Here is a 12,538-nt window from a genome sequence, read left to right as displayed (position 1 = left end):
GTAGATAAAACCAGAAGAGAACATTTTTTATCCATAGCTCTTATTTCTTTTAGGCCTACTCCTTCCTTAAGATTGTGGGTTAATGCTAATTTTTACTGCTGAAAGTAAGTGGTATTTGGACATTTTAAACAAATAAAGCAAGTGACTTTTCATGTCTACATTCTTGTGAACACTAAAAAGGAACACATTTCTTTAATATGCTTATGGTATTTGAATACATTCAGTGTCCACCTCTACATCCATGATCTACAGAGATTTTGCAATTGTGTTTAATGCAAGGAATAATTATCATCTGATTCATTATTTAGAGTGCTGTATTCAGCTATATTTCTGTATGCTTATGAAACTTTTATTGATAGAAAGTAGTGACTGAAAAAAATACCTCCTTCAGATTACTTTGGTTAACATGTGTAAATAGTTCTAATAATTGTAAATTCTATACCCACGTTCAGTTTACGTTTAGGCATTTTATGCCTGTGCTGTGTGAGAGCATGAATGTGTGTGTACACATGCATATATACTAGGCTATGAACAAGAGAAACATAATTGAATGGCTTATGATAATTCTATTTATGCTCATATTATTTTGTTAAATGAATGATGTGGGGAGATAAATCCTGGGCCCTTCTGATCATGTCCTGGTGAATCCACCTGTGGCTCTTCATTTTGGGTAGGTAATGAAGACAGTCATGGACTTCTATTAGTGCTTAGCTAAATTAGGCATATCTGAAGAGACTTTGGTTTAACATCATATGCAAGTTCAATTAATGAGTTTGTGTAGATACAGTCTGTGTGACAATTGAGAAAAATGTTCATGGCCTTGCTCTTTCCAAAATTGTAATTTTTAGGAAAACAAAATATTTTCCATGGTGACTGATAGCAACTTTTTTTTCAAACATCTCAACAAATGTTTTTATTTTTATTTTTTTCAAAGATTTTTATTTATTTATTTGACAGAGATCACAACTAGGCAGAGAGGCAGGCAGAGAGAGGAGGAGGAAGCAGGCTCCCCGCTGAGCAGAGAGCCCCATGCGAGGCTGGATCCTAGGACCCTGGGATCATGACCTGAGCCGAAGGCAAGAGGCTTAACCCACTGAGCCATCCAGGCACCCCAGATGTTTTTATTTTTTAATCAGTTTATAATAATTTCCATATTTTAAGTATAGAACTCCTAAACTTCTTTTTATATTCATTTTTATAATTTTTTAGATGTTTACTGCAGTTAAAAATTCTGTAAGCTCCTTGAGGGATAGAAAGGGACTTGTCCCCAATTCTCATCTACTTAGCAGACTATTGAAACAAAGTGAGCACTTTTAGAAAAATGCCTCTTGAATTGAATTCTTTAGAAATTCACCCAATCTTGGGTGATTAGATATACATTTGCCTCTGGTTATTTTAACAGTAACTTTGGAACAATCTAGATACCCCCCTCCAAATATTTAGCATAGTGTTAAGGGACAAGTGAGAATTCCTACTTAAAGTTTATCTGACTGGCCTGTCTTTGACTTGACACAGATATATTAATCCAGGGCATAAAACAATTCAAGTTCAATAATAAACTCATGTGTTTCCTATGACTTAATGAATGTGTTTTGAATTGACCTCCCTGTTGTTCACATTCACAGACCTCCAGGGCTCCGTGAATCCACTAGGACCCTGATTAGACTTAGTCAGAGAGAGGGAGAGAGAGGGAGAGAGGTGGGGTAGGGAGGGAGAAAGGGAGACTCAGACTTCATCCCTAGGGCTCCTGGCTGGCTCACTCAGTAGAGCATGCAACTCTTGATCTCAGGGTCCTGAGTTTGAGCCCTACTTTGGGTGTCGAGCCTGCTTTGAAAGCTGAGAGAAAAAAGGCTGTCACTGTCAGCTTTTATTAGATTAGTTAATGTCTAACCTTAGTATCTGTCGAGGAGCCTGTCTGGCTCAGTCTGTGGAACATGTGACTCTTGATCCTTAGGGTCATGAGTTCAAGCCCCATGTTGGGTGTAGAGATTATTTTTTAAAAAATCCTAATCTCGGGGCACCGGGGTGGCTCAGTGGGTTAAAGCCTCTGCCTTCGGCTCAGGTCATGATCCCAGGATCCTGGGATCGAGCCCCGCATCGGGCTTTCTCTCTGTGCCTGTCTCACTGCCTACTTGTGATTTCTGTCTGTCAAATAAATAAAAAATCTTTAAAAAAAAAAATCCTAATCTCAGTATTTGTCAACAAGTAAAGGAGAGGTAATAATAAATGGTTCAACTGTCTTTATATTTTTATCTTTTGATTTCCCATCTATCAAATAATCCTTGCATTTTAATGTTAAATATTTTTTGACATAAGCACTAAATTTTGTTTGTTTTTAATCTTAGGTTAAACATATTGCTGAAGACCCTCCCTGTAGTTGTTCCCATAGATTCTCTATTGAGTACTTATCTGAAGGACGGTACCGACTTGGGGATAAAATACTCTTTATAAGAGTAAGTCCACCATTTATATCCTATTTACATAGAAGTCTTATTTTGAAATTGGATTTATTGTTTAACCAAGTTCCTTTTGCTTCTCTTTTACTTTTTAAAAAATTGGAATAGGGAGTGTTATTAATGGAAGAATTTTACTGTACAGGAAAAATATGGAATATTTGCTTTCACGAGTACATATGAGTTTTGGTAGACACCTTTAACACAATAAACTACTAAGGATAGCTAAGACTATTCAGACATTTAAAATAATTGTGGGGGGAAAAATCTTTATATACCCCAACTATTTTATTCCATTTTTCAAATTTTCTAAAAAGGCATGATTTCCTATCATAAGAAGAAAAAACTAAAACAACACATGTAATAAGATTAAATATCAGTAATAAGAAAAGGAAGTCAAAATGTTGCAGTTTATAATAATGTATAGATTGGGTCTTAAGTATAAAACCTTTTCTCATTGACACAGCATCAGTGTATTTACCAATATCCTGATGTGCATGTTCATTTCCTTCCCTTGTCCCACCTGCGATCTGCAGCTGATTAACTGTTCCCTTTATTGGTAAAGAGATTGAAGTTTCACCTGTTTGGCATTCTGTCCACTTCTGATATAAGAGCTCTTTTATTTCCAATCTAGGAATATAATATAAAAATATTTAAAAATATTTCACCATCCATATTTTAAAATTTCATATATTATCATTACCTCCTCACTCCCTGCCCAACTCACATAGAAACATTTCCAAGACTTAGTGTTTTTTGAGTAGCTTTGGTTTTTTAAGGCAGTCTGATATAATGATGGGAGCATGGGATTTGGAGTTCATGTTTGCAGGGCAATCTCCTACAATGGTGAAGAATTGCCTGCTGAATGGATAGAGGCCTGAAAATCAGCTGGGACTATGCTGGCCTACCCAGGATGCATCTTGGTTGCACAAAAGCGCCATTTGAGTTGGGCAGCCTGGTATGTTTGAAGCCAGGCCTAAGCTGTGTGATTTGAGACAATTTCTTCAACTTCGCAGAGCCATAATTTTCTTGTCTACAAAGAAGAACTAAATTGTAAATTATATTAAGGTTTTTGAAAGGTTAAATTGCTAAATTATATATATGAAGGTAATTTATTAAATTGCAAAGTACAAGTTTTAGTTGTTCTTATCTTTCTTCCATAATTTTTTTCTTTATTATGAGACATATTTTCTCTAAGTCCTCATTTCTCCTTCTCTTCCTCTCCTTCTGCCTTTCCTCTCTCTTTTCTCCCTCTTTATTGAACAATATTGCCCTTGCAGTTTTGTATATTTGCAACTTGGATTTTTAGGATGCAAGTTGTGTGCAAAAATATTTTTTTACAAATTAGAGGACTTGTATTTAATTGCACGGTTCAGTATGAATTAAATTGATAATTTTAATAATGTAAGAAATAGACTATCAATTTATATTGAAGCTACTGTCAAATACTCTGAATTTCATAGATCATAAACATCACAGATTGTGACTGCTAATGAATTGGAACTGTGAACCTTATGGGCTTTTTGTTTATTTGTTTTTTTTACTTTCTTTTGGGGGAAAAGATGCTTCATGGAAAACACGTCATGGTCCGTGTTGGTGGAGGCTGGGATACTCTTCAAGGATTTTTGCTTAAATATGATCCTTGTCGAATATTACAGTTTGCTACACTAGAACAAAAAATTCTAGCCTTTCAAAAAGGAGTTTCCAATGAAAATGTACCTGATTCGTCTGCCAGAACACCTCAGCCTCCTGAAATGAATCCTTTGTCAGCTGTTAACATGTTTCAGAAACAAAAATCAAAACCTGGCACGCCAGTTGGTATTCCAAGAAGCAAAGAAAAGCAGGTACGTCCACTGGATGGGTTGCTGCCAGCATCTTCCCTGAAAGGAGGGAATCTGGGCTCTGTGTCAGTCCGTTCCAAATTGCCAAATTCTCCAGCATCATCTTCTCATCTTAAGCTCAAATCTTCAAAAGGCATCACAAAGAAACCACAGGCTCCTTCGAACAAAGCAGTAGGTAAAAGCACTTCTTCACCGGCTTCATCCAGAACCACACCTTGTGAATCTCAGTCATTGAGAAAACTTACCTCATCACACAATACTCCTCAGGCCAATCTTGTTATGGCCCAGAAACCCAGAGATGTGCCTGAGTCTGCACTTTTGCCAAATAAGTCTTCTGGAAAAACTGAACCAAAGCATTTGAAACACACTCCAGTATCTTCCAGGGATAATGCAGAGTCTCATTCAGTGGCACATTCAGATTCATCGTCAAAGCGTCCAAAGCCACCTAAGGCAAATATACATGTAAGGCCTAAACCTTCCCCCTCTCCCCATTCCCCTGCAAAAATAACAAAATCCAGTTCCAAAACTATACCCACAAGTCTAGGAACGCGGTCTCAGCCCTCTGAGAGAGCCCCACAAGCTGGGGCAATGCCTGCACACAAGCTTAAGTCAGGCTTAAATTTAAACCAGCCACTGTCTGTATCCTCAGTTGTACCTACAAAAGCTGCACAGGAATCAAAAGATAAGAATATGGTTTCAGTTGCCAAAAAGCAGCCCCAGAATAAAAGCCCATCCCAGAAGATAGGACCCAGCTCCTTGAAGTCCCCTGGCCGTACCCCATTGTCTCTCATGAGTCTTCCCCAGTCCTCCGTCAAGACACAGCCTGTATCAAAGTCAGCACAGATGGCCACTAAGAGCCAGTATTCAGCTAAAGGGCCTCCAAAAAGTGGCAAAGCCCCAGCTTCAACCAGGAAATCACCCTCATCTGGTAAGGAAGCAGTTGGTGGAGATAAAAAACCTACTGCAAAGAAAAAGGAAGACGATGACCATTATTTTGTTATGACTGGAAGTAAGAAACCTAGAAAATAAATACAAATGCATCCTTTAAGAAAACAGGAAAAGAAGAGAGTGAAATATGTTAGCATCACATCTTAAGTTTCTCCTGTGGGTGTTTGTCCAAATAGGTTCAGATATTAGGCACAGGAAGGTGAGGGTTGGAGGTTGGGGATGGGTAGAGTGTGCATCAGAATTCACCAGAGGTACCCTTTTGAGGCAGACAGTTGTAAAATCATCAAAAGGTTCTTATTAATAATAGATATTGATATGATTTTAATACATAGCATCTTTGTTAAGTCTGCCCTCTAAGGGAAATGTAGAGCTAAATAACACTACTAGAATTATAACTATAGTTGCCGAATTTTTGAATATGTATTAAATATGGAGGTTATATACCGGCTAATAGCAACAGTGGTGCTCTTATTTTAATATTAGTTATCGCATTTTAATAAAATAGCAACGGTTTGGCACTTGTCTTATAAAAGGCACCTAATTTAATTTTTTGATCAGGATGACCTGATTGAACAATACTAAGTATCAATGGCTGCTGCTGATTAGCTTGACGTTACTCTAGGGTTGGTAGAATCCTGTTACTTAACATTTTTTAAACTTTCCAAATCAGAAGGAACTGATTTTCAACTGGCTTATATTAAAGTTGTTAATATTTTATTATATTTTTGGTAAAAAAATTGTAATATTTTGGTAAAAAAACCCCATAAAATATTGAAATATAAATTGAAATTTGGTAAAAAAAAACCAAAAAACAAAAAACAAACCCAAAACTTTTTATATATTATTTATAAGAATCTACACCTTATATTTTAGATGGATGCTGTGCAATGTGAAAGGGGAAACTGAGTTAGTAACTTTTAGCATATTAAAAATATTTTTAATATAGTTTCTTCTGAGTGCAGATATGAATTTTTACATTAAAATAATGTTTTAACATCAGAATTACGTGTGAACAATCACAAAATTAAGGTGTTACTAACGCGTCTTATGGTGGTGCTATATAAAAATTCTATCATGTGATTGTTATTTTTCTTTAGAGAGCACAATGCCAGTTTTAATGAGACCCTTCCAATTTTATTAATTTTCTTTAATAAACTCATGCTGCTTTCAGTTTTTCAATGGCAAGTGGACAGTATAAATGCAACATTTTCTGCTCTGTAGGTAGGTTCTCCAAGGAACACATCCACATCATGTAATGACTTCATAGGTTCCACTGCTCTAAGATAACTATAAATAATTTGTTTTCTAAGGCCAATAATTTGTTTTTATGGCCATTTAAAAAATTATTGATGTGCTTTCAGAAGTTTTAGTGGTGCATTTAATAACTTTATAGTATTATCAGTTATCATAGGTTATTATATTCAATATTGAGGTTTGTGTTTCCCTATTAAGCTAAAATGTGTTTTCTAAAGAAAAATAATGGTTTACACAAATGTGCAAATATAAGATAATCATCTTAAGCTCACTACTAACATTCTATAGATTATAAAGCAAGAAAACTTTGTATAAAATAAAGTGATCTTTTGTCTGAGGAATACAGTTAAAATCAGAGATATATGCAAGCTAGTTTTTGGAATAATTGATATTTCTCTTCTTAAAAGAGACAGTCACCAAATACTTGTTTTAGTTCTGTTGCTCTGGGCATTGAGAGAATATTTACATTTTTGGAAAGTGAAATCAGTGTTCAAGAAGTGCTAGAAGCGGGGCACCTGGGTGGCTCAGTGGTTTAAGCCTCTGCCTTCGGCTCAGGTCATGATCCCAGGGTCCTGGGATCGAGTCCCGCATCGGGCTCTCTGCTTGGCGGGGAGCCTGCTTCCTCCTCTCTCTCTCTCTGCTTGCCTCTCTGCCTACTTGTGATCTCTCTCTGTCAAATAAATAAATAAAATCTTTTAAAAAAAAAGTGCTAGAGGCTTTATGTTTTTAGTGATCAGAAATGTTTAATGCATCTTTCAAAGAGGAAGAATTTAACCTTCAAGAAGTTTATTCCCTCATAAGATGAAACAATATTTCGGTAATGGTAACTTCTAGAACTTAAAAAACAAGGCTATTCCAACCAACCTATGAAATAAAGTATATTTTACAGTATTAAACAGTAACATTTGTATTGAGAGTAATCAAAATAGAGTAATCAGGAATAAAAGTATCCCACAGGCATCTGGCACAAATTCCAAGAATTTTTTTTAGAAAATTGGAAGTTAGTTTATAAATTTTTTTTTCATTCATCAGTAGGGATTTTTTTCATCAGTAGGGAATTTCTCCAACTATATTGATGTTGCATGATCTCTTTCAAGATACCTTTGAAGTTTACTCTTTCAAGATAAAGATTTTTAAAAATAAACAACAGCTGAAAAATACTTTCTTCAAATATATTTTGAAGTGCTCTTAAAGAGCTGGTATTGTTTCTGATCGTTTTCACAATTTTTAAAATACAGTGTTGAAGTTGGAAAGAAGTTTTCATTTCTTCTTACTAAGAGTGCAAGATTTTAAAAGATTTTTCATGTTTCATATTTAACAAAATGAATTAAGTTTAAATTACTAAAGCAGCTGGTGGAAGAAATAACATGTATTTTCAGAAAAGAATGGAACGAGTTTTTATTTTTCTTTGCCAAAATTCATGAACATGACTGGTATATCAATTTGATCTTTGGGGGAAAATGAAATGCTGGTTATTTTTAGATTGTTTGGGTTTACAGCGGGCATTTATGTCTTACGTCTTCAAAATATCTTGATGCATTATGTGACCTCTAACTTTCCTTGTCAAACGGAGTTTACAATTATTAATGGACAAGGGAAATTTTTTGAGAAACAGTTACTGTTCCTTCTGTGATCTTTTAATCTCTACCTGATTTAAAAATCTCTTACTTCCTTAAAAGCCTTCAGTAACAGATTGTTTTGTTACATTTGTACATCTGGGTTCACATACTGACTGTATTGATAACCAAATTTGTATATATTTTCTTGTGCAGGAGTGTTTGTATCAGATTTTAACTTCTATTTTCTCAAGTATTAAAACTTAAACATGTGCACCAAGTTCTCGGTGTGCTTTTTTGTGTGTTGTAAATGCATTCTGATCACTTGGTTCATGTGAGAAAATGTGTATATCAAGCACTCATAATTTGAGAATAATTTTGATTTTGCTACTTAAACTGCCCTTTTCATACTTGCGGAATTCACTTCACTGCTTCCAGGAGATTGTAAGATTTTGCCATTAAATAGCAGTATTTGTTCCCTAAGTTGCTGTGTCTGTTAGAAGCTGGTCTCAGTAAGGCTCATACTTAATAATCAATAAGATAATAGAAATAATTTATCAGTTATTAGAGTACAGTTCAATAGGATTACACCAGTCTTATGTTCATGGAAGGCTCCTGACAGTAGGAATTTCCAGTGCCTTTGTCTTGATTTCACACTCAGACACAAGTGAAGAGTCTTGAAATACTAATGTTTTTGTATATTCACGATCAGAGCAATTATAAAAAGCAGTTCAATATGTATTTCCTGTGATATTTCAAAAAAGAAAACAGGAAAATACCACTTGGGCAAAATTCTTATTATATTTTCCCAGCTATTTGTCTGTGTAAAATTCATGAGCTTACGAAATTTGGGGGAATATTAGGAAAACATTAAAAAATACTTGCCAGTAAATATGAAAATATAAAGAAATATTTAATTTAAATTGCTTTCCTATAAATATACTGATTTTTTCTTATAGAAAAATACAAGACTTGGGGCGCCTGGGTGGCTCAGTGGGTTAAAGCCTCTGCCTTCGGCTCGGGTCATGATCCCAGGGTCCTGGGATCGAGCCCCACATCGGGCTCTCTGCTCTGCGGGGAGCCTGCTTCCTCCTCTCTCTCTGCCTGCCTCTCTGTCTAGTTGTGATTTCTCTCTGTCAAATAAATAAAATTAAAAAAAAAAAAAGAAAGAAAAATACAAGACTTGACCTTGAAGAAATAAATAATACATGCAAAAATTTAGCAGTAAGTTTAACTATAGCACATAGTAATATTGGTATAACCATAAAATAGGATACAAATTAGCCATTAAAAATGATGTGGACATTAACTTGTCTCTTTTTTTTTTTTTTTTTAAGATTTTATTTATTTATTTGTCAGAAAGAGAGAGAGAGAGAGCGCACAAACAGAGGGAGCAGCAGGCAGAGGAAGAAGCAGGCTCCTTGCTGGGCAAGGAAGGAACCAGATGCAGGATTTCATCCCAGGACTCTGGGAACATGACCTGAGCCAAAGACAGATGCTTAACTGACTGAGCCATCCAGGCGTCCCTACAATGATTTATCTTAAAAGAAGTATGTATGGTGGTGAAGTGGTTTGTTTTTGCAGGACTGCTGTGATAAAACATTAATTTAGAATATTTATTTTGGGTGTTCAGCCAGGGATAGCACAAATCTTATTTCATGGGATATGATATCTAGGTTAATATAATTAATTTCTTGTGAGAGTCGCTTAGAGTTTCATATAATACATTTTATTTACTATAACCAACTTTCTTAATTTAATTTCAGTATATTAATATACCAAATTTAATATACTTATATATTATATATTTATAATATGTTAACATATATTATATGATACATAATATATAATATGATACATAATATATATTATTTATTATTAAATATGTAATATGTAATATATTAATATACTATCGGTAAATTATACTGGAATGAATGAATATAATACATAGATTAATGTTGGGTATGACTGTGGAGGACCTCTAGTGGTCAAATGTGATAGTATTGATGCACTTGTATCTACTCAGATCACCATTTAGTAAAACCTACTGAATGGTGGAGATACAGAACGAAGAAAAAAGTGGTTCTCACATTCAGAAGCCTTGGGTTTACAAAGCACTTTGCAACTCACAGAACGCTTCATTATATTAATAGCCAATCTTCCGAGCATTCCCATATTAGTAGTAGTATCTTCATGAGACTATTGACACCATACAGACAGGAATTGTGTCTGTTTTGTTTACCACTGTGTTCCCAAAGCATAAGCCAGTACCTAGCACACAGTAGGCGTTCGGTACATGTTTGTTAATAAATTTAGGAGTGAACTCTCTTTTTGTAGATGAGGAAACTAAGGCTCAAGAAAACTGACAGTAAATATAAAAATACCTACTAGGATTGATGAACTGAGCTTAAAGGATAAATTTATTTACCCTTCTCTACACATTTGATTTGTTCTCTCTGTTGATATGATAAAGAAACCAGGACTTAGGTGGCATTTTTTTTAAAAATCCATGGAAATATAACATCCTGCTTTGTTTTGTTTCTTCTGAGAAAAGTTTTCTTGATTTGTTTTTGGACTTTTCTGTAAGTATTCTAACCTTGAATAGATTTAGAGATTAGTATGCTTTTATGTCTTTAGTTTATAAAGCTCTTAACTATGTTCAAAGCATTGGATGTAGGACAACGTGATGAAGTAGGGGTGCTCTATAAATGTTTGCTGGGTGAATGAATGAAAGAAAATTAAATTTAGTACAAAGTAGTAAAAATTAGCAATTAAAATCAATTTCCTGGCAGTGCAATGGAAATAGATATTGGTAAAAGATGCCACATTGTAGATGGCCCTAGGGGCTCCATTAAAAACAAAACAAAACAAAACGCTTTTGAAAATAAGTGACTGTCCTCCGAATGAACAGGTTCATATGCTTCTTCCAGAATGAATAAATAGATCATTGTCATGCAGCCCTGCAAGTGCACTACAAAGTCACACCATGTGGATCTCTCCAATAATTCATTGCCCTGTGCTGGGTGCTCTGGGACCCAACAAGTAGCTGTGGAAGAATAGGCCAACCTGTGGTGTTTATTGGAAGAGGAGGGGAACGTGACATTTTAAATTTTAATCCCAAGCACTGAGGTAAAATGAAGGCAAGTGCCTTTATTTATTTAATTTTAATTCTAGTGTAGTTAACACACAGTTCTATGTAACTTCAGGTGTACAATATGGCAATTCAACAATTCTACACATTACTCAGTACTCATCGAGGTAAGTGTACTCTTAATCCCCTTCACCTGCCCCCCCCCCATTCACCTCCCCTCCCGTAACCATCTGTTTTTTCCTTATAGTTAAGAGTCTGATTTTTGGTTTGTCTCTTTTTTTCCCTTTGTTTGTTCTTATATTCTACTATGAGTGAAATCATATGGTATGGTCTTTCTCTAGCTGACTTACTTCACTTAGCATTATACTCTCTAGATCTATCCACTTCATTGCAATGGCAAGATTTCATTCCTTTTATGGCTGAATAGTATTCTGTTGTGTATATACCGCATCTTCTATATCCATTCATCTATCAATGGACACTGGATTACATAATTTGGCTACTGTAAATAATGCTGGAGTAAACACGGGAGTGCATGTATCCTTTTGAATTTGTGTTTTTGTATTCTTTGGGGAAATACTCCGTAGGGTGATTACTGCATAATAGGATAGTTCTATTTTTAATTTTTGAGGCACCTGCATGTTGTTTTCCACAGTGGCTGTACCAGTTTCACATTCCTACCAACAGCGCACCAGGGTTCCTATTTCTCCGCATCTTTGGAAGACAAGTGCCCTTAAACAGCAATATGCAGTAGTTTCCATTTACCTTAGGCATCAGCAAAAATGTTTTTGGTGTCCATGAAGTCCCAGGTCTCCTTAGAGGTTAAAAAAGTCAATACTGAAAATTATAGCCTTTGAGATCAGCAAAGCTCAGAGAGCAAGTTAAGAAGAGAGCACAGTTCGGTGTCTTCAGAGAGGGGAGATGCTATTCCCTTGACAACCCACGCCTTCCCTCACCCCAGCCCCTCACCTGGCTCACAGTTAACCTTCATGTCACAGCACAAGCATCACTCACTCAGAAACCCAGGCCTTCCAAGCCTGGGTTGGATGCCTCCAGCGTACTTTCTTCCCAACTCACATTTTCATATCATTACATTGCACCAAACACCAATCTCCTGCTTACTTGCCTAAATCCCTGACCAAACCTAGGATAGGAACTCCATGTCTAACTTGTTCATAGTTGCCTCTCCTGCATTTAGTGCCTGCATTTAATGCCTAAATGCTTATGGAAGGAGGGAAGGAAATACCCTTTTACTGAGGGAAATAAGCATCAGTGTGTATAAAGGGAACCTCTAGATTAATGTTGTGGACCCACCAACTGTGAAAGGAGTGTTTTCCAGAGAAAATATCAGGGTAGAGTTTGAAGTCTGCAGACATGACCCTCTCATTTTGGAAG

General features: G+C 35.7%; 1 protein-coding gene across 3 annotated transcripts in view; it reads left to right on the top strand.

Moving 5' to 3' along the window:
- The window catches only part of GAS2L3 (growth arrest specific 2 like 3), a 39,414-nt gene extending 31,086 nt beyond the window's left edge, over positions 1-8,328 (top strand). For all 3 annotated transcript variants that reach the window (XM_046010561.1, XM_046010559.1, XM_046010560.1), the window contains 2 exons: positions 2,346-2,453; positions 4,016-8,328. In XM_046010561.1, the coding sequence (XP_045866517.1) occupies positions 2,346-2,453; positions 4,016-5,323 (1,416 nt within the window). In that variant the 3' untranslated portion in view covers positions 5,324-8,328. The remainder of the gene's footprint in view (positions 1-2,345; positions 2,454-4,015) is intronic.
- The last annotated feature ends 4,210 nt before the right edge of the window (positions 8,329-12,538 follow it).

The sequence above is a fragment of the Meles meles genome, chromosome 7, assembly GCF_922984935.1.
Source record: "Meles meles chromosome 7, mMelMel3.1 paternal haplotype, whole genome shotgun sequence".
NCBI lineage: Eukaryota > Metazoa > Chordata > Mammalia > Carnivora > Mustelidae > Meles > Meles meles.
This window is presented reverse-complemented; position numbering and strand designations above follow the sequence as displayed.